At 31.9% G+C, this 22,752-nt stretch overlaps 2 protein-coding genes across 2 annotated transcripts; both read left to right on the forward strand.

Annotated features, from left to right (window-relative positions):
* Positions 1-2,365: 2,365 nt before the first annotated feature.
* LOC120073186 (probable pectin methylesterase CGR2) lies at positions 2,366-8,834 on the forward strand. Its single transcript, XM_039025859.1, has 7 exons — positions 2,366-2,564; positions 3,258-3,397; positions 3,585-3,624; positions 3,759-3,797; positions 4,975-5,349; positions 5,961-6,016; positions 8,395-8,834. Exons 2-7 carry the CDS (start codon positions 3,284-3,286, stop codon positions 8,545-8,547), a joined length of 777 nt encoding a protein of 258 aa, XP_038881787.1. The 5' UTR covers positions 2,366-2,564; positions 3,258-3,283; the 3' UTR covers positions 8,548-8,834.
* A 10,868-nt stretch (positions 8,835-19,702) lies between these two features.
* LOC120074437 (1-aminocyclopropane-1-carboxylate synthase CMA101) lies at positions 19,703-21,781 on the forward strand. Its single transcript, XM_039027556.1, has 4 exons — positions 19,703-19,987; positions 20,079-20,210; positions 20,308-20,468; positions 20,586-21,781. The coding sequence occupies exons 1-4, from the start codon at positions 19,841-19,843 to the stop codon at positions 21,574-21,576; spliced, it is 1,431 nt and encodes a 476-aa protein (XP_038883484.1). The 5' UTR covers positions 19,703-19,840; the 3' UTR covers positions 21,577-21,781.
* The last annotated feature ends 971 nt before the right edge of the window (positions 21,782-22,752 follow it).

A 22,752-nucleotide genomic window follows, 5' to 3' on the forward strand; every position in this document is an offset into this window, starting at 1 on the left:
CGATTTGAAACTAAAATTGAAAATTTAATGATACTAATGGAAATTATATTTTGTTATACAAAAGTTTAATATATCAAAATAGAAAATCTCATGGTGTTAAGGACTACCATTTGCAACCGAAAGATAAAATAAAGTATTAGAACAATATAGAAAATATGATAAGATGATACTTGGACAGAATGGACAGATTAATTGACCGTTGTGACAAGAACAGAAAGCTTTGAACATATTCTATACTTGTTCTTGAAGATGAGAAAATACATCCAGCTCATAACCAAGTCCAAATTTAAATCAAATTTAGTCATTAAGGACTCATTTTACAATAATTTTATTTATTAATTTTAACAGAGATTTTGAAACTAAATCTCAATAAAACATGAACTTTGATCTAAAATATTAATTTCATAACGATATTAAAAGATATAAATTCCCAATTAAGAATATTTGAAATCTTTACTTGCAATGGTGAAAAATATGAATGTGAATCTGATTCCCAATTGTTGCAGTCCGTCGAAAAAAGTGAGAATTGATGGAATATTAAACATTGTTTCTTAGTGACAGATGTAGTTTCTTCTTTTGCAAATATGCTTTACACACTACACAATTTCTGCTCTTTATTTTTATTTTTATTTTAGGTTAAAATCTTAAATTCTCTGAACTCTAAGATTTTTAACCTAAAGTAAAAATGGATGAGTGATAATCTAAAATTATTACAAATTTGAAAATAATCTTAAATTACTACAAATTAGAAGTTAGTAAATTGTAACTTTAATAAAAATTCAAGAACCAAAAGTGGTCTAAAACATTTATTTTATTTTTCCGTTACTTGAAATTTAATCTTAGAAAAGGTAATAAATGTTTTTTCTACTCAATTTTACTTAGATGGACATATATTTCACACCTATGTAAACACTTATCGCAGTTTTATCAAAATTTATTTTTAACTAATGAAGCTCCGTTCAATTCTGATTATTCTCTATAGTTTTGTTTACCTCACAAATATTTTAGTGAAAATCTAAATATATAATTTTTAAATATAAGCGGAAGTGTGTAACTAGACCTTAATGCTAAGTTGTATTAGATTGGTTTTGTAATTCAATAGTTGAGGTTAGGTTATAGAACATCCAACAAAAATGATTAATTTATATCATAAAGAAATATGGGAAGAAATCTATGAAAATGCTATCAAGGAAAGAAACTGCTAATTTGTTTTTGTTTTTTTTTTGGAAAAAAAAAATTATGACTATCTTGGTAGATAAGATAATCGTCACCTTTTGGAGTTGTTTGGGGGACATGATATAAGATGTGGGGAGTTCTGATGTCTGGAGAGTTCTAATGTCTAGAGAGTTCTGATGAGTATGTTCAAGCATTAAGATGATAAACGATACACGGAAGAAAAATGACAGTGGGATACGAAACACGTTTCGAAAATGGGCTTACAAACAATTAAAATCGGCGAGGACCTCCAAACATTAAGATGATATAGGATATGGGGATATACTATATCATGTTGGCCCCTAAACAGCCCATTTACGTAATTTGAACTAAAAAAATAATGGTCTAAAAAAGGAATTTCATATTATATTGAAATTCAATACAATAGTTTTAATTAGCATAAAGAAAAAAAGTTTACAAATTTAGAAAAACAAATAGTAGCATAATGATTGATATGAACAATTAACTCAACCATGGCTAATAAAGATCATAACCTATGGGATGGAACATCCTTGTGGATGCATATTGAGGTGTTGTGAAGGGAGAGTAGTGTGGTTAGGAGGGTTTATTCTAGTATGATTCTAAATTGATATAATAATACTTGACAACGAGTTAAATTTGGAGGATCATTACGTTAACATACAAAAAATTCATATAATAGTTGACATGTGTAAATGTGTCAGTATAATAAAAAAAATTATCGAAACACTCATTTTAAGTTGGAAGAGTCACCTTGCACATGAATTGCATAATCTTAACTTATTCAACTAAGTCCAAACTCAAATTTAATAACTTAAAAAAGGTGTGTTGGAACAAATATTGTACCAATGTGCATATTCTCTTGTTTGTGCCGACTATTAAAAAAAAAAAAAAGGGACTATTACTACTAGTAGCTCGACTATTACTTCTTAGGCCAATGTATGTTGAGAATTAGAATTTGTGGGCCTAAGTTTAGGTTGTTGGCAAGGCCTACGGGCCGGAAATATGAGCTGAAGGCTTGGCCCTGTGGGTTTGGATGATGGGCCGAGTACGGCCGACAGAAATGCCGTCCATTCAATTATTGCAAAGGCGCGTGACAGTGCGCGGGTTGAAGGGTCCCGCCATTGCCCTCTTCTCTCACTACTCAATAATCTCATTACATCAACCGCTAAAATTACGACCCCTTCCTCTCTATTTCCCACTTGCATTTCCTCTTTCTCCTTCTCTCTCCCCTCTTGTTGGATGTAACTACGCACAACGACTAATAAAACCCCAAAAAGGAAAATTTAATCTTCAGATCCAAGATCTGGACTTTCACACACTAAATGCTGCTGCTGCTTTCCTTCTTCTCTGATCTGATCTGATCTGAGGTGATTTTCCTAGATCCCAATATGTTTCTCTTACCTTTGTGTTTGTTTCCTTTATCTATTCTTTTAGCTCAATTTCTGTAGTTTATTCACAACTCGGAAGGAAGGTTTATACTGCTTTTTTTGTTTGTTTGTTTGTTTCTTTATTCTAATGTGAAAGATATCGACCCACAATGCTACATTACGGCGATCTATGTGCTTTCTTCAGTTACCAGTATGACATTATATTGTTTTGTCCGGTTGGTGTTTTTTTTTTTCTCCCCTCTTCAATCGTGGGCTAAATTTGCTTCTTTTCGTTAACTTTCTCGGATTTTGTTTTCTGGGTTCTAAATCTCTGAAATTATAGGCTATAAATAAGTGTTCTGCTTATGGAGACCATAAATGATGATTTAGAAAATAGATTGAGCTTTGCAGCTCGTGTTGTTTGCTGATTTACTCGATTTTGTTGGGTTGGGATGTTGGAAGTGGGGGAGGCATGGAAATGAGTGACCACAGGTGTATAGGATCTGAAATTTCCCTCAAGGGTTTCATCCAAGTGTCGGTGACTTTCTATAACAAGTTGCTACATTCAGGCCAATGATTTTAGGGACTGATGTGCATATTTTTTTAACAAAGTTTTGGTTCCATGGGATCATATTGTCTATTTAATGGATATGCAATCTAACTATCACTTGTTTATGTTTTTATCAAATGCAGATTCATATTCTTTTGAACTATTAATCATGCAACGGAGGCAACCTACTTCCACGCGTCGCAATGGAAGCTTTCCATTTGCTGGGGCCCTGAATGCAAAATCAAAATCATCTCCCTTGTTATCCATATGCCTGGTCCTTGTGGTAATTGCCATGATTGAGAATCAATTTTCTTTCCATATTTGTTTTTTTATTTCTTATCGTTTTCTTTAGACTAGTGCGGTGGGTGGATGATAATCTGTGATTGCACAGTACTTTTACCACTCAGTAAAATATAATCCATATAGTTGGTAATTGAATTTTGACCTTTTTGTTTTCTGGGTTTTCACAGGGGGCAGTTCTTCTACTTGTCTATGCTTTTAGTGGACCAGGTTCCCATTCGATTTTACATTTTATAGAGTTTTCATTACATTATAGTTTGGGCTGGTATACTTTGATTATGGTCAAAGAAATAAAAAGTGGGGGTTTGTTGTCTCATTCATTGAACTATTATTTATTAATGCAGGTTTATTTGGAGGCAGCAAGATAGTCAGCAAAATTGAAGGTAAAGTAAGATTTCCTTTTGTAGTCTCCTTGACGTTTAGGGAGCTTGCTTATCTCCCTCTTTATCACCTTTTTTTATGCTTATGCCTTTGAAAATTCTTTGACTTCTTTCAGATCACTATCCTCTAATGACAGCTTTGATTCCATTGACATACAAAATTTTAATGTTGTTTTTGAATCTATGCTTACCTAGCAATTGATAGATATTTTCCTTTGGCCTTTGGGTAAGATCCAAGATCCCAGAACATCCAAAGAGGTGAAATATTGCCCCCAACACTTCAAACTATATGAACAATGAAAGAAAAGACAGCTTCATCCTCCATTACTTGCAAAACAGAGCACGCAACAATTTGAACTTAACAGTAACTGTATCACTTTCTTGTACTTTATCTGCCATATCTGAGCCTCCCAAAAGAAGAATCCATGTTAAGACATTTACTCTTTCTAGACATTCATCTTCCATAAAGCGGTCGATAGGTCCCCTGGGATCAAGAAATTCCCAACGTCTACTATCTTCTCTCCCAACAACTCCCAGGGGTTATGGATTCCACGTACTAAATTTAATTGCATGTTTTTATTATTTTCTGGTTATTGTGGCACTAGTTTAATTTATTTTAATGAAGTAATGCATTGGCTGAAATAGTGCAGACTAAGCATTAAGGATAGCTATGTTATAAGTATACAATTAAAAATTCAGCTATGTTATAAGTATACAATTAAAAATTCAAACTGCGGCAAAATGATAAAAGGTGGAGGAAGTTGATTAGAGTGGGAAGCATCTTTGATAGATATTTCTTATGTTCTTGCACCGGTTTTATTATTGTATTGTATAGTTTGGTCTATTTTCAATTCCATATGGAAGTTTCCTAGATAAGTTTGCAATTTTATACTGTTCGTTTTCCTCCATGTCTTGATTCATTCGGAATGATGATATCACATTCATATTTCTCGTGTCTTGTTTGATGGGTTATTTTTAACTAACTTGCAAAGGCTGTGATATATAAAAATTTCATATGGTGGTTTGATAATCTTGATCAAGTTACTATGTAAGTATTTTAATGGTTAATCCTAGTGATGTTTCTATAACTTGATTGCTTCTACGAGCATTTACTTTTCAAAATTATAGTTTTGTTGGCTGAGGAGGTATTTAAACAGATAGATCGAAATTGAACCTGTAGGTGATTTTTCATGCACATTGGAGTTGCAAAGAGCAATACCCATCTTAAAGAAAGCATATGGTGATAGCATGCGTAAAGTTTTGCATGTTGGTCCCGATACCTGCTCTGTGGTATCTAAGCTGTTGAAAGAAGGTGAAACAGAAGCATGGGGCATAGAACCATATGACATAGAAGATGCTGATGGAAACTGCAAATCACTTGTGAACAAAGGCATTGTACGTGTGGCAGATATCAAATTCCCTCTACCCTATAGGGCAAAGTCATTTTCTCACGTTATCGTGTCAGATGCATTGGATTATCTATCCCCCAAATACCTGAACAAAACTCTTCCAGAATTCGCAAGGGTTTCTTCTGATGGTCTTGTTATATTTACTGGTAACTGTTTGAAAGCTCTATGCAACATCATAAAGATATCTTTCTATTGCATCATAATTTCACTACCAAGCACTTTCTGTTTTACACTCTTCATTTTCAACTTTTTTTTGAAGTGTATCTGCTGTCACTCTGGAAACTCCACAATCATGTGGTGAATATCCTCATTGAATGTTGGATGCTCTGTTCCTACTAACTGTACAAGTTAGGTACAGAGGATTTGAATCTAGGATGGAAAACTTAAGTTAACTAGCATTTTCCAGTTGAGCGATCATTGAGGATTAAGATTACTTTGTTTTGAGATAAAAGCTGCGACTAATGTTCAAATGTTTCACTTCTTTTCTTGACCCACAAGGAACCAATTGGAAAGTTCCTCTCAGCTGATTGTCACTATAACAATCATACACAATCATTTGGACTATAAATCTTGTCACTACGTTATGGATACTGAGAAACAACTAATAAAATTCAGAGTCTTCTCTATTGCATATCTTGTTTATTCTATTTCTCTTGCTAACAACATTTTGATGCTGGTCTTCATTATTTCTTATCCAATATTAATATTACTCCATTTGATAGGGAACTTGACCTTTTACTGTCTCTCTTTTGTCTAGGTTCCCCTGGCCAGCAGAAAGCAAAAGTAAATGAGTTATCAAAGTTTGGACGGCCGGTAAGCTACTACTTATTGCATGTTATTTGAATCTTGTGTGAGCCATCTTTATTGGATATGCTCATGCATAATGATTTTGTGTTTCTCACAAAAAATTATAAACAATATGGATGATATGTGAATTCACAGATGTGATTGCTAGTGGAACTATAATGAATAAGCAAGCTTTTAAAACGTAATCATATGGCTTCCATAGTTGTGGTTTAAGTCATATTACAATTAAGAAGCTGTACAAAGTTGTTCTTTCATTTTGTCTCAATGAAAGTCGTTTTTATAAAACATTTAGGTATTGATTTTTTTCTCTCTGCACAATTTTTGCACGAATCCAGCATTAGGAAAGTTGTACATTGACCCTTCCTCAAATCATAGCCTATCTAAGATTAAATAAATTGCAATGTTTAAATTTTGAAAATTTGCTTCTCTGTTGATTGTAGGTAGACTTTGTATCTCTATGTTTTTGAAAACTATATATACAATGCAATCACAAACCTTTTTGTAATTTATCATCGAGTCTATTTTACAGTTTACAGTGTTTTTTGATATTTCATAATTTGGGATATCTGTTGTTTATTTAAATTTTCAAGAATAACTTTAATTACAATGAGAATTCAGCTGACTAACATAATAAAGAGAGTTATGAAGAAAGGGTAGTGAACAATTTGAAGATTGAAGATTGTTCATACCATCAATGAAATTGTTTCTTATAAAAAAAATAGTAATAAATAAATAAATATAAATTTGAAGATTTAATTTCTTGTATATTGTTGGTAAGCTGGAGAGCTAGAGATATGACCTATAGAAAATCATTTTTTAAGGATTGTTCGATAATCTTCTTTTAGATAAGCTTGTGACAATACCTTTTGCTTGCCCTTGATTCATTTCTGTGCCCCCATTTGGGAATCCAAAGACAAGCATTTCTGAAATCTCTCTTCAAATTAAGCTTGTTTAGTGTTAGGAGTGCAAACAAAATCATACATTGGTTAGGGAAGAAAGATCTATGGTACGTAAGTGAGGATAATTATCTCAACTGGTATGATGCCTTTTGGGGTGGTTCCAAAAGCAAAGTCATGAGAGTTTATGCCCAAAGTGTATAATCATTCTATTGTAGAAATAGGTGGAGATTCCGTTGTCCTTATCATTTAGCTTGAGGCTCATTTCCTTTTCCGTTTCACTTTTGTAGGCTCCCTTTTATTTTGGATTTCTGGTTTGGTATAGCCCATGCTTTTGCCTTTTCATTGTTGTTAATGAAAGTTAGGTTTCATGAAAAGAAATAATATGCTTTATACTTATCATATTTTTAAAACATTGCTAACTCAGCTTATTATCACAAACTAAAGGTAGACGTTTCCAACAAAATTGTTTGGGTTAATTCTTTTATAAATAATAGTTGTTACGAATAGACTATAGTTTTTGGAGGAAAAATATGAGTAGAAGTATCTGAGTTTCAGACTTTAGACATTTGTATAGAGCTGGAAGCTCTAGGTGGGTATGTGAAGGAACAACCGAATGTTTAGAGGGTTGGATAAGGATTCTAATGATGTTTGGGCTCTTATTAGGTTTTGTGTTTCCCTTTGGTTTCAACTTCAATTTTTTTTTTAACTATTCTATAGGCACTATTTTGCTGACCCTTTTCTTTAGCGGGGTTCCATTTTGGGGGCATTTTTTTCTGCATGCCCTTATATATATATATATATAATATTTTTCCTCAATGGAAGTGGCTGCTTTATCTAAAATGAATGATTGAAGAAGAAATTTAAAGGGGTAAAAGTAAAAATTTAAGGAATCATATACATTAAAGAGGTTAAAAAAATTAGATTTTGGCCACAGCTTAATTTTCAGATTTTCATTTTGGTGTAAGCCTTTATATCAGACATGGACTAGTCAGATTAGTACTCAGTTTTAGAATTTCCGCTCTACTTTTTAGGATATGATGAGAGTGTTACGGAGGTGTCAACCTAGTTGAGATGTCCTGGTGCATTTATTGATCCTCTGTTTTGTTTTCTAGTGTTTGTTTCCTTTCATTCTCTTGTAACATCTTTCATTATCTTAATGAAGTGGGTTGTTTCTTGTTAAAAAAAAAAAAATACATTAAAGAGGTTTATGTCTAATGCTTTAAGCTTAAGATACCTTCATGAAGTGAACATTGGGAGACCAAAAGCCCCACCATACAACAGCGAGTAAATATCTTGATTCAATCTCAAATTGGATGAATTAAGACCGAAAATAGTTAGAGCATATGTTTTACATGGTATACTAGACGTTCATAATATGGTTGTTTTTTCTTTTGATAAGAAATAATATGGTTGTGTGATTTCATTAATGTAATGGATATATCGATTTTTTGAGAGAGTAATGGATACATTACTTCATATTTGAAGGCCAAAATGCGGAGCTCGTCTTGGTGGATTCGATTTTTTGTCCAAACAAGCTTAGAAGAGGACGAAGCCGCTGCCAAGAAATTTAAGCAAGCAGCAACCAAGCAGTCTTACAAGCCCGGCTGCCAAGTTTTCCATCTCAATTCATACCATTGATATCAAGTCACAAGATATGAAATTATTTTCTTACCCTCTTTTTTGTCTCCTTATCTTGTCATTCTTATGTTGTAAACAAACATAAGAGAAGCTAGGGAGGTGGAGAATCCGCAATTGATGTACGCTTTTTGTCTTTTTCTTCTTTTGATGGTGGGCTGGGGGAATATTATTGGCACAAAATTGTCAACCACAGGAGATTTTAGTGTTCTCAAGTTCTTACGTTACGATATATTAATTATTTTTATTTAATGAGATAAATACAACTGATATTCATATCGTTTTGGCTCTTTGCTTTCTTAGTATGTTTTCTACCTATTACTCGTCCTTCTCACTCAATCGATTGGACTCTGAACTTCAGCAAGCATATATCTGATGCATCCTGCCGAGATGTTGATAGTGTACAGTAATTTATCTTCTAAACTTTAGATTGTTGTTTCTACTGGAGTTTTTTTTTAGTACAAAACAAATGTGCGCAGAGATTGTCCATGTTATTCTCATGAATACAGTTACAAGTAACTTTAACTCAATGGCTGTCTTCTGAATCCATGCATCCTTGAAGTTTTCGTAGTACATAGAATTGTGTTGGTATTAAATGGTAATGTCTATTATAGCAAAATCTCGTTTCCTGGAAAATGGGTTTCAATTGTTCATCAAGAGAGTCAAGGAATGCTATCAAATTATCGAGATATTCCATCCATTCTTTCAACCTTGTAGTTTAGAAATGACTTGAGCTTGAAGTGGATATGAATTGCTTCCATATCTTGAAGTCTACAAGACAATTTTGAATTGCTAAGTGCCAGATTGTAGAAAAAATATAATAAATTTGATTTCGAATTGAAACCATTGATGATTTTAGTTATTGCTGTGTTTCTTTTCCATTTTCCTGTGAAGTATCCTGTCATGCTTATGCTTAACAGATTTGAATATCATGCAATATATAGCCTGCCACCTAAACAGCCCTGTGAGAGAAAATCAGAGGGCTTTGAAAAACAGAGGCCCAGGATGCGATTGAAGCTACATGGTTGTATCCGTGCTAACTTTGACGATCAAAGCCAACCTTTGAGAGATTTTGTTAAGAGGTTAGTAATTGGTTAATTATGATTAGCTTTCTCAGTAGGACTATTTTTTTATGCCAGGTTTCAAAACCAAGAAATGATTTGGGCCTTATTGATTGCTTCATCAATTCGCTTAGAATCTTCCAATTCCGTATCATTTCAATTCTGACACATCATCTTCTTGTTTTAAATGTTTAACACTCCCAAGTTCCAACATGATATAATTCCAAGGAAACTCTGTCCATAGTGAAAAGGCAAGTGCTTGAATGGTACTGTTCAGGTTGTAAATAGATATAATTGTATGCAGCAGTCGGGTTCTTTGCAACCAATTTCTGCCAACTTTGATACAGTGCCATTATAAAAACATGAAAATTGTTGTTTTTTTTACCAGAATGATGGGTCCTGATCTCACTGGGTCAGGGTCCTTGAATGTTTTGTGAAATGCTGGTTCATATGTCTATCTGGCCCATCTCAGCTCTTGGTGTTTCCCATTTAGGAACCCATCATCCAATCGTTATTAATTTTCCAGATTACAAACTATGTAGCTATTCATCTCAGTAAACCCAGCTGGCTGTGGGTCAATCCATCTTCCTTCATGGGCCTTTCCAAGTACACACCCACACATAAAACACACACAGCCAAACCAAAAATGGGCTAGCTTCATTTGAATCACACCATGTTCTCCAAATCATTATTTCTTGAGAGATTTTGGGTTTTCATCTCTGGTTTTTTCCAACTCTGAATCCACATGCATACACTTGCAACATCCCTTCTAACTTTGCTGGCAATTTGAGCAATCGCAAGGCATACATACTCAAAATTCATTCATTTGTAAGCTTTGAAATTGGAACTTTGTGTAGAGAGAATGGTTTGTATGTGTAATGTAGTAGTCATTTTCATGAGTTTCGAGACATGACAGCTTAGTCTCTAATTATGTGGTGGACCTTGCCTAACTAGCTAGCTGAGCAAATAGCTATAGCATGTCTGTAAATGGCCATAGCCAACTCCAATTTGCAGGCTTGTGACTAGTCACACACTGTTGAGGCCCCAAACTCCAACTCACACCACCACCCACTGTTTGATAAACCAATGGCATGCAATGTGGCATTAAACCTTGACTAGTTTAAGGTTCATTCCATGTAATACTTTTCTCCAGAAGAACCCAACTGTTCAAATTATTTAGGAAAATGAAGGGTCAAAAAACCAGTAGAAACAAAAACCAGTTAAATCAAGGTGAAAGTGTTAGGTAGCAGAAGAGAGAACACAGCTGGATTTTGGAATGGAGTGTAAAGAAAAATGGTCCCTATTGTCCTGAAGGAGCAGCACTGTTAATTTTGTAGAAGTGGGTGAATATATCAGCTTTTTTTTTTTTTTTTTTTTTTTTTTTCTTTTATATTTTGGGGGTGTGAGTGAAAGGACAAGAGCTTAATGGCTCCATGCTGAGTGTCATCAAAGCTTAGCGGCTAATGACCCACTTGCATATAATTGGTTTAGCGACAAAATCCTGGTCTACACCATTTCAATGCTCCTTTCAAGTTAATAAATACTTTGGACGGTTTGGTTTTCTTTTTGGACTTAGGGACATTTCTTTTCTCTGTTGTCTGCTCCAAAATCTGTAGATCTACCAAATTCTAGTCAATTTGCGATCATTGAATGTCTGGATGTTTTCTTTCTCTTTCTCCTTTCCATATTTTGACAAGCAATTTCCTCTATAACAAAACATAACTATTACATTGAGAGTTAAGAGCAGAGAAGCCATGGTTGCCATTCCAATTTGTAGGATAAACTCAACACAACCACTGGTATTGATCTTCTGAGAGAGAGAGAGACTTGATTAAAGTAGAGATTTGTGTTAATTAAGGAGATGATTAGTTGGAGATTAGTGAAAGAATTGAAGTATAAACTAGAGAGAAGAGAGGTTAAAAGGGTCCTACAAAATTGAAGGAGAGGAAACAAAGAGGGTCCATGGGAGTGTCTCCTCGGAAGAGGGTGAGGAATGGACTAACGTGAGGATCATGTTAGTTGTCACCGTAAGAGATTGTCTCATGAAATGGTCACTGAATCTTATGTGTGTAAGGTTTAAATGGTGGTGGTGGGGGCAATTAACCGAGGTTTTCACATGCCCTAATAACCCTTCTTCCTACAAATCACGTGGTCTTTCCTAATTAATTATTACCTTAATTTATAAATTTAGTTTTTGAACCTTAAAAGATATCATTTGGTCTCTAACCTTCTAAAACGATTTGATACCTCCATCTTTAAACTTTCAATTTTATTTATAATAGGTCTCTGGCATTTTTAAAGATCTTAAAAATTAATCAATCTATAATATTCAAAATTCGAATTTTGTTTTTGAAACTCTAAACTCTCAATTTTGTGTTTAGTAGATTTATGGAGTTTAAAAAATATCGAATAGGGTCAATGACTTATATAAAATTGAAAATTCAAAAACCTAGTGGACAAAGAACCGAAAGGATAAAGATTTATTAGATATTTTGTTAACAATTCAGACCTATTCCGTAGGTCTCACAAATAAACTTTTTAGATTAAATAACTCCTCTCGTTGTTTTAGAAATTTAGGGATTAAATAGATTCAAAGTAATTTAAGTAATTATTATTCTCTCTCACACATTGATCCTAATTGGGGTTTTGTTCTAATTAATTGAATGAGGGTTTCGTACTTGGAAACAAAAACACTGCTACTTATCACCGCACACTACGGTTCACTCTTAATTTGCACCAACCTACATACCTGTCCACAACTTAAATGCATTGACATTTGTCTTAATCCTTCACTTGTATGTTTGTTTAAAGACTTAAAAGTGATGGTTAATTAGATTCTTTTTTTGTTTTTAGTTCTTCCACTTTCTGCATTATTTCTTGTCTTCAACTGCATCAGTTAAAAGAACACATTTTTAGCTCATGCATATATTTGGTTCATGTTATGCTTGCCTTTCTATATTGGGTTCTTTTTGACTAATTATCTTATTGGCTCATTGTAAATGCACACCTAAGAACGTGAAAACAAAAGGTACAATAATAGGGATTATCAAATATTGTAAAAATGTTTCACTTTGCCTAGCTACTCTCTCTTTACTGTCAAACTTAACTATGTTCTTAGTTTCTTGGCATATCAAATATTTGAATCCCACCCCTACTCCTAAAAAAGAAAAAAAACATATATTTGTAAATGTTTTAATAAATTATAAAGCTAACCAATTCAAATTCAAAATTTCCTAAATTATTCTAGAAATATCCCCCACAGTCAGAAACCTCAATCCTTCAGAATCCTTAAAATACAAAAAAAAAAAAAAGAAAAAAAAGAAAAAAGGAAAAAAAAGAAAAAAGGAGAGTTTTAAGGAAAAAAAGACGACGAAGAAGAAGTACAAAGAGCAGGGCGTGATTAACAGTCAAAGTATTAGAACAGTAACAGATGTATTAGGGAGGAATAATTAATGAATGAAGGATCAAAGTCCAACAAAGATAAACCCAAAATCATATCGATAAGCTGCTAAAGGGACCGAATTAATTAATAAAAAAACTAGAATATATTTAAATTATAATATAATACAAGAGTATTTATATGATCTGGTTTTCTAATCAAGAAAATTTGGCATCTTTCTACCATGTCCTTCCCTTGTCTGCCCACAGCGCCCAAAGGCTTATTTGTCACACATTTTCATTTTGCATCAATCAGATCATTCTCCCAAAATAAGAGACCTCTAATTTATTACACACTCTCTCCAGTTTCTCCCTGTGGACATCTTTTGTTTATAAATTATTAATATGAAGTTACCTTACCACCCTCGGAATTCCTCTAGTACTTTCTTCTGTTGTTTTCCTTTCCAAAATATAATATTATGTTAAATCAATGCTCTCTAATTTCTCTAAATATATATAAATGTCTTAATTAATCATACCCCAATTTAGACATACAAGAAAGAGATAGAGAGAAAAACATAGGGGTTTGTTCTTTTTAATGATAATATATATGGTCCACTTTTTTTTTCTATTGTCTTGTACAAATTTGTGATGCAAATGTTTTCCATTTCAGAATTTATTTGTTTCCTTTCTCTTGAGACATTGGGAAACACTCAGACATATTAAGAATCAACAAAAGGCAAAGGAACCATGACCTGTCTCTCTCCATTTGTTTGTTTTTTTTTTTTTAATGGAAGATTTTCTTTTTTTTTCTTTGTTTTCTTTTTGAAGACGAAGCTGAATAAAAATGAATGTTTTTTTCCCTAAAAAAAAAGTTTAAAAACGAGAAAAGATATGGCCTCCAAATTGGGGAACGAAAGTGGCCGTCACTGCCACACTTACCAACCTCGACCTGTATACCATAAAGAATGAAACCCTACATCTTTTCTTTTACTATACATTATATTAAACAAGAACGTAATATTCTCTTTACTTCTTCCAATTAAAATATAAGCTTCCCTAATGAAAGCTTTAAATTTTCACTTTATCGTATATTTGTATGACAAAAATATATGCATCATAAGATTAATTGAAAGCTTGCCTATGATAAAGATAAGTACATCTACTTTGATTTTAAATCAAAGGATCTTGCACTTTTTTTATCTAATACATTCTATCACATCTCACGTTATCTTAATTTTATATGATGAAAATTTGTTCTAGTTGAGTGTTGCTCGGAGCAAGGCCCAAGGTCCACTAGGGGGTAGAGGTGTTAAAAAAATCAGAGTGAAAAAATCGATCACCCAATCCGTATGGTTTGGGTTGGTTATGAACTCATTTGGGTTTGGTTGGGTTCAAATAAATGAAAATTTTATGGGTTGGGTTGGTTTATGAGTTCACATAAAATAACCCGAACCAGCCCAAACTTATCGTTGATATTAAAAAGTATGTTGCTTTTACTTATTATACAATTATTTTTACATATAAGTATGTTTATTTTATTTTAATTCATGATTTATTTTGTTAGTTTATTCTCCAACAACTCCTAAAAAAATCTTTTAGCACTTTGGAAAGAATTTTTTTATAATATAAATTAAAATTGAGATATTAATCTTAATTCAATATATGAAAATAATTAAATAAAACTTTTACATATTAACATTTTACTTATTTTTAGAACACAAATTCAAATAAGGACCAAATTAACTCGAACCAACCCAACCAAAATGTTTCATGGTTGGATAGAATTGGGTTGTTTTTATTATTTAATAAAGGTTATTTGGATTAAAGAAATTTACAAACTGAACAATTGAGTTGGGTCTAAAATTGCTTCAATCCAACCCACAAACACCCTTACTAGCGAGTCCAACCCCAACATACAAAACCAAGAAGCAGGATATAATAGAACCACACGTCTCAAAATGAGAAAGTCAAAACCTTCGAATTCTAGACCAACCAACCAAGCCTAAGGAATTATACTAATAAAAAAGTAATTGAGTCGAGTTTGATCCTGGTGCTTGGTGTTACATGCGTATAGCCCCATTTGACTACTCTATGAGGAAGAAATGAATAAACTTAAAAGGAGAACTCTAACCATTTTGTTTATGCTTGGTTGATTCACTCTTTGTTCTAACTTAAATATTAGAGTGTATTCGACTAACAAAGAGCACATGAAAGTCCCGTAATTGCATGCGAGTTTCTTATTATGAGGAAAAAAGAAAACTCCAAAATGTAATATTATTCATTATTGTTTTTTTGGCAATCAATATTATTTCATCATATAAATCAGTAAAAAAAAACCAAAAAAAAAAAAAAGAAAAAAAGAAAGAAACATCTCTTTCATTGTTGTATCTTGTGTCTTTTTATTTTTTTTTGTTTGCGACAAGAAAGTTCAATAATATCTATTTGCGCGTAAGAGTTGACCCATGAAGAAGGCAAAGTCACCTTCTAGGAGGATCAATTAGATAATGTCATCTACCCATAAGGACAAACCCTTTCTCTGAATCAAATTGGCTTCCTAATTATTTTTCTTTCTCAAAGAGATAAGAATTATTATGGAAGATCTCAAAATACTTAGTAAATAGTCGATAATTGTAATTCAACCAATAGATTCATGTGAATGAGTGTTCATTACTTTTAGGGCCGGCAGTTTCCTTTTTCTAAAACTTAGACTAATTATTTTCTTTTATTTTTAGAAAGAAAACCAAGCTGAATGCTACTTAACTTCACTAAATATAACCCAAACAGAACCAGATACCATGTAGCAAAAACCAATAGCGGAGTGGATATGGGCTAACTATGGATTATATCGGGGAAAATTTTATTATTAAAATATTAATAATATTAAATTATTATGCATTATGTTCAAAAGTATTATAAAAAATTATGGTTCGTAAAGGAAAATCCACCAATCTTTTACCATTCACATGCTCCAGATTATCAGTGGAAATATGACTATCAAAATATGCATCCAATGGGCCATCAACTTTCGAGAGACCACCGAATTTGAATTCAATTTTTTTTTTTCTTTTTTTTCTTTTTTAATAGTTTGTTAAAAGAAATGTTAATTTAAGAAACTCCAAGAGGGATTGTTTATGTAGGCCCTATTTGGAAGGAGAGGAGTCTTTGATATGATATGCTATGCTATGCCTTCTAATGGTAATATTTTTCTCTTAAAAGATTTAATCAATATAACAAAGGTAGATCTTTTATATATATATATATATATATACTTTTTAAATCATAAAATTTTAGTATGAATTTAAAATATATATTATAGTTAGTTGCGGAGTCATAAATTTTATATAGGGACACCATGTAATTAAAAAACTATAAAAAATGTAAAAGAAAAATATACATAGCTTGATGGATTAACTAATTTAGTACATATTACAACTGTCCTCTATGAGTTTTTATGTTTTAAATTTGATCCAAATTTCTTGAATAGAAAAATATGATTCTGAGGCTGACAAAGACCTTAGTCTACGAACTTGATCTTAAATATTATCATTATACTTAGAAATTTTAACTCTTAGACCAAGATCTGCTAGTAGTTCTCATAAATTGATTTCTATATAAGATCTATCAAAATCAGAGGTTTGTTTTCTTTTTGAAGACAATGACTTTATGGTCTCTATTGTTATTTTTCTTTTTAAATATCTATTCATATTGATATAGAATTAACTTTACAAAAGTATTATGATGTATTACATAAATTTAAAAGTATGAAAATTAAAAAGATCGATAAAAATTTGAAACTTACTTGTAAATGGTATGACACGCATATCCTTATATGGAAAGAGAAAGTTATCTTGTAGCTTTAATTCTAAAATTAATTAAAATAAATATATATTAAGTAATACGAATCTAAAAATTAGGTACAAAAAAAAGTTAAGATACATTTTAAATAAAATGTTGGTGAGACTCGAAAGTGAAAATTTAGGTTAAAAAAATATCTATAATCAAAAGAAATTGTCGTTGATTTTTCTCTTTTTAAATATTTGTTGAGATGACTCCTAGAAAATTTAAGTTTAGAGTCGTTTTTTTAAGAAAACCTAAATTCTTTTTCATTATTGTCTTATTTTTTTTAAAGACAATTTAATTTTTTTATAATATCCTAAATTCTTTTTTAGGTAGAGTACAACAATAGATAAGCGAAAATAATTTAAATTTAAAAAAGAAAACGCTGAATAGACTTAAACCCATGACCGATATAATTTGTATATGCACTTATTACTATTACACCACTTTCAGATATTAAAAAAATATTGGTTTTTTTTTTTATTTTTATTTTTTTTATATATATTTATGGTTAAATATTACATAAATTTTATATTAAAATTGTAAAATATGATAAATTGAGGGAATCTCATTTCAACAGTGATAAAAAAGGATTGAAGTTTCAATTTATATATAATAATCTCACATATATATATATGACAATTAACTTTTTTGAAAGACATATATAATTGTTAATAATTAGTATTTCTTAAGTTCAGCAACGGTAAAAGGGTGATTGAACTTGCAATCTAATAAAAGTGCGTTTCAATATATTTTTTTTAGTACATCTAAGAAAGACAAAGATTCGAATACAATTAGTTTTTTAGATTTGGTTATTTGATATTTCTAAAACAAAATTTTCTCTGAAAAATAAATTGGTATAATTTTTTAGTTCAATAAAAATTATGGATTGTGTTTATGAAACCATCAATCTTTAATATGGTAACAGCTGGTACATTATAAAAAGAAATTGAGATTATAATAATAATTAATTACAATATAGAATAAACTTATAAAAAGTAAAAAGTGCACACTAAACAAATTAAAAAAATATATAAAGATTAACTTAGATTATATAAAAAGGCGCACTATTTTATTAACTAAAATGATATATAAGTATTTTCAGAACAACAACAACATTATGATTTTGATAAATATGCAAATACAGGTGATAATAAATATATTTTAATTTTTAGATATCAAAACAGACATTATGGCTAGATTAATAGGTCACATATTTCCTCAAAAAAAAGCTCACATATATTTAAACATTACTTTTAAACCAAACGGGTAAGTGGGGGATTTTTTTTTTAAAGCATATTCCAAACTTGTGAATTACGCAACTCTTCTACCCTAGCTTTCAGTTATTTTTACCAATTGATGCAAGTCAGATAAAAAAGAGGACTTTTTTTAGTCACGACTAACCGTCAGTCACTTAAAATTATATTCAAAGCCACCATGATCATAATAAGATGAAATTTAAAGCTCCATTACATAAGAAAAATACCAGAGGCTGGAAAAAGCTTTGTAAAACCAAAATAATAATAATAAAAAATAACAACAATAATAATATAAAAAAATAATCGTAAGATGATATATAATTAAATTTACCTTCAGTTTTAAGTTTAGTTTTTTGGGTCAATTCGTGATTTAAAGTATTTGGTAGCCAATTAGGCTCTTTAATTTTAGATGAAAAATGTTTTTTTTTTAATAAATAATGTAGAATATGTATCATATGGAATTGATTTTCAAAATACTTACCAACCCCTTAGAGGTACTTGAAAAAAAGAAAAGAAAAAATTAGGTGTGCGTATAGAGACATGAAGTAGGGTGTTTTTCCGGCCGACGGACATAAACTTTTGGTATTAGGCCTGTTTTGTCCAACCTTTTCAGCGTTTAGAAAGTGTGTTTGTTGCATTGAAATTGACGGGTAATAGGTGGGAAATTAAGATGCAACTTAAGCTTTTAAAAAAGTTAATTAATTTATTGAGGAAAAAGACAATTTTTTAGTCTTTTAACTTTTGAGTTTAGTCAATTTTAAAATCAATTGATAGATATTGATGTCAATGACTGAAAACATGTATTTTATGAAAAGTCGAGATTGAAAATGTTAAAGTTTAAAATTTAGTGATCAAATTGAAACAAAAATCGATCCTCAAGTATAAATAAGTAACATTTTGAACATATTGATAAAATGAAAAATTAAATCCAAAATATAAGGAATAAAATTGTATTTAAGAAAAGAAAAAAAGAAAAAAAGAAGGAAGGAATGAATGAATGAATAAAGGGCAGAAAGAGCAGATGATGTTAATTAAGGTGAAAGCAGAGGAAAAGAAAATGGCAGACACACGGTGGATGGGGCTTGTGCAATCAGGAGACATATGGGCCCCATCCTGTAGTTGATTTTTTGATTTTTGAGGATCAGGTGGGTCTATTTCACCCATCTTCTCTAAGCCCTGTTGTCGGTCTCCTCTTAATGTTTGTTTCTTTCTATGTTTTTCCCTAACAATTAACCCCCAAATTAAAACATTTTTCATAATCTCATCCATTTTGGTTTCCTAATATCAATTAACCCTTCCCTATTTCATCTTCCATATCAAACTTGGTCGGAGACACTTTCCAAAAATAATCCCTCAAATCATCACTTCACACTAAAATAACTCTAATTAATGATATTATCTATCTCTAAATTAATTAACATTTGAATATATATATATATATATATATATATTTTGTCTCTTATTTTTAATTAAATTAATAACCAAATCCCAGACCCCACATGTGGTCAAAAGTTTTTGTTGTCACATCTACGTGGCCTATGGATTTTGTCCTATAAATACGACCCTATGTTTGCTAGAGACCTCTCCAACTCAAACATTCGAACCATCTACCACATTCCAACCAATACCTTCCACTTTTTTTCTCTATCTCTCTCTCTATTTCTGATACATTTTTCAATCTCATAATCTCTTCCTCCCTATCTAACTATATACCTCAACGTTAAGCTTATAATCAAATTCTTCTTCATCAACTGAAAAATGAAGATGCTTTCCACAAAAGCCACGTGCAACTCCCACGGTCAAGATTCCTCCTACTTCTTAGGATGGGAGGCTTATGAGAAAAATCCCTTTGATGAAACTTCTAATCCCAAGGGCATCATTCAGATGGGTCTTGCCGAGAATCAAGTAATTATTCATATAATATCCCTTCAACAATTAATTCGCCTCTTTTGTTCTATACCTCAATTATTTACCATCTTCTTCTCACTTTTTGCAGCTATCATTTGATCTTCTTGAATCATGGCTTACAAAGAACCCAGATGCAGCCAGCTTCAAACGTGATGGCAAATCAATTTTTAGAGAGCTGGCTCTCTTCCAAGATTACCACGGCTTACCCGCATTCAAAAAGGTATACATATATATAAATAAACATGTTGAATCATTAATGAAAATAATTGATCAGTGAATGATTATTAATGTTGTTTGGTAAATATTTTTAATTTCAGGCATTGGTTGAATTTATGGCGGAAATTAGAGGAAACAAAGTAACATTTGAGGCTAACAACATAGTCCTCACAGCTGGCGCAACTTCAGCCAATGAAACACTTATGTTCTGCCTTGCGGAGGCTGGCGACGCTTTTCTCCTTCCAACTCCATACTATCCAGGGTTAGTATATTATTAATTCCTTTACATTCACTTAAATTTAATAATCCTTTACGATAACTTCAAGTTATACCTATATCCAATAATTATATTCTAATCATTTTTAATTTACCATAACAGATTTGATAGAGATTTGAAATGGAGAACCGGAGTTGAGATTGTGCCAATTCATTGCACTAGTTCCAACGGTTTTCAAGTCACCAAATCCGCTCTAGAACAAGCCTACAAAGAAGCCCAGACTCGAAACCTACGTGTCAAAGGCGTATTGGTCACAAACCCATCCAACCCATTGGGGACCACAATGACCCGACATGAACTCGACTTGGTTTTTGATTTCATAACCTCTAAAGGCATTCATTTGATCAGCGACGAGATTTACTCCGGGACCGTTTTCGGGTCTCCGGGGTTCGTCAGCGCGATGGAAGTGCTTAAGGAGAGGAGTAGTGAAGATGAGGAAGTTTGGAAAAGAGTTCATACTGTTTATAGTTTGTCAAAGGATTTAGGTCTTCCAGGTTTTCGCGTTGGTGCAATTTACTCTAATGATCAAATGGTGGTGGCTGCCGCTACTAAAATGTCTAGCTTTGGATTGGTGTCATCTCAAACACAATATCTTCTCTCAGCAATGCTCTCCGACAAGAAGTTTACAAGAAACTATATTTCGGAGAATCAAAAGAGGTTGAAACAAAGACAACAAATGTTGGTGTCTGGATTAGAAAAGGCTGGGATTAAGTGTTTGGAGAGCAATGCTGGGCTGTTTTGTTGGGTTGACATGAGGCATTTGTTGGAATCCAACACGTTTGAATCTGAATTAAAGCTCTGGAAGAAGATAGTTTACGAGGTGGGTTTGAATATTTCACCAGGTTCATCTTGCCACTGCACTGAACCGGGCTGGTTCCGTGTTTGTTTTGCTAATATGTCACAATCAACATTGAAACTCGCTATTAGAAGATTGAAGTCGTTTGTACAAGAATTGAGATCCGTCTCTACTCCAGACGTTTCCGCTAATCATGACAACAAATTTTGCAAGAACATCAAGAAAAACATTTTCACCAAATGGGTTTTCCGGCAATCGGTTCAAGAAGCCAACCGCAAGCTCCATTATGAACGATAGCCTGGTTTTTACTGAACATATTCTATTTGGGGGATTTTTTTTTTCTTTTTTTCTTTTTGTTTTTATCTTGTTGAAATATTACAAATTTTAAATTTTAAATATTGTAATTAGAGAAACAAGAAAAGAAAAATGCACTCGGTCCCTTGTGGGATTAGTAGTGGCTTTAATTAATTAATTAAATTAAATTATTAATCCTTTTCATTAATTCTGATATCTCTCTCTTTCTCTGATTCTCTCTCACTAATTAACATTAGAATATTTATTTAATTGAAGTATATAGAATCGAATGAATTTTCCAACGTGGAGGATTTTATGCGAGATGTTATCATGTGTTGAAACGATAATGGTTGGCCATGTGAGAAGATTTTATTTAGTTATTATTATAAATATTTAATGTTATAGGGAAGAATAATAATAATATAGAAAGAGATGGCTTGTAAAGGTGTGAGTGGTGGCGAGGGAAACGGCGCCGTTGGCGAGAATAGCGGCTGAAGACGGTGGGGTTTATTTTTATTTTTATTTTCTTTTTAAATTTTTAGAAGGTGTGCCGACATGAACCGGTTTTATTTGGTTGAGTTCATGGGATTGCCAACCGAAACCGACCTCTTTCTATTACACAAAAACCAAACACAAAATCATAATAATTATAATAAAGTCTGTGATTTTAAGCAATTTGTGTTGTGTGTTGTGTTGTACAGCAAAACAACGCCAATCCCAAGTGGGTTGTTGGTCAGATTAGGCAAAGACAGTCAAAGCATTATGTAGGTTTTCAATGCCTAGGCCCTCCAAGAATCAAACTTTGTCCCCATTTCAACAATTCTTGTTTTCCCCACTTTTAATTGACCTAAATAAAATCTCACTCTTTTTATTTTCTTTAAAGCATTTTAAATTAACTCTAATAAAATTGGATATTATTGATCTCACATGATGCCTGTTCAAATTGGTTTACAAAAATTATGACATTATACAGGAAAGATAAAAAAAAAAAATAATAATTAAGTCAGATATATCAAACAATCAGATTAAACTTTGTCTTCATTTTACTTTCTCTAAAATATGTGATAAGTTTCAACTTTGCATCTAACATTCTACAACTTTCATTTTTTTTCCTTTTAAAAAACATTTTATTTAGAAATCTATGTAATAATCATCTTTTACTAAAAACAAAAAAATTTC

Source organism: Benincasa hispida, chromosome 3 (assembly GCF_009727055.1).
Source record: "Benincasa hispida cultivar B227 chromosome 3, ASM972705v1, whole genome shotgun sequence".
Taxonomy (NCBI): Eukaryota; Viridiplantae; Streptophyta; class Magnoliopsida; order Cucurbitales; family Cucurbitaceae; genus Benincasa; species Benincasa hispida.

Excerpts from the sequence above, each read along its gene's own strand:
- LOC120074437 (XM_039027556.1), top strand. The coding sequence starts at position 19,841 with ATGAAGATGCTTTCCACAAAAGCCACGTGCAACTCCCACGGTCAAGAT. Across the intron at positions 19,988-20,078 it reads TGGGTCTTGCCGAGAATCAA|CTATCATTTGATCTTCTTGA; the intron begins GTAATTATTCAT and ends CACTTTTTGCAG. Across the intron at positions 20,469-20,585 it reads CCAACTCCATACTATCCAGG|ATTTGATAGAGATTTGAAAT; the intron begins GTTAGTATATTA and ends TTACCATAACAG.
- LOC120073186 (XM_039025859.1), top strand. The coding sequence starts at position 3,284 with ATGCAACGGAGGCAACCTACTTCCACGCGTCGCAATGGAAGCTTTCCA. Across the intron at positions 3,398-3,584 it reads CCATATGCCTGGTCCTTGTG|GGGGCAGTTCTTCTACTTGT; the intron begins GTAATTGCCATG and ends GGGTTTTCACAG. Across the intron at positions 6,017-8,394 it reads TATCAAAGTTTGGACGGCCG|GCCAAAATGCGGAGCTCGTC; the intron begins GTAAGCTACTAC and ends TCATATTTGAAG.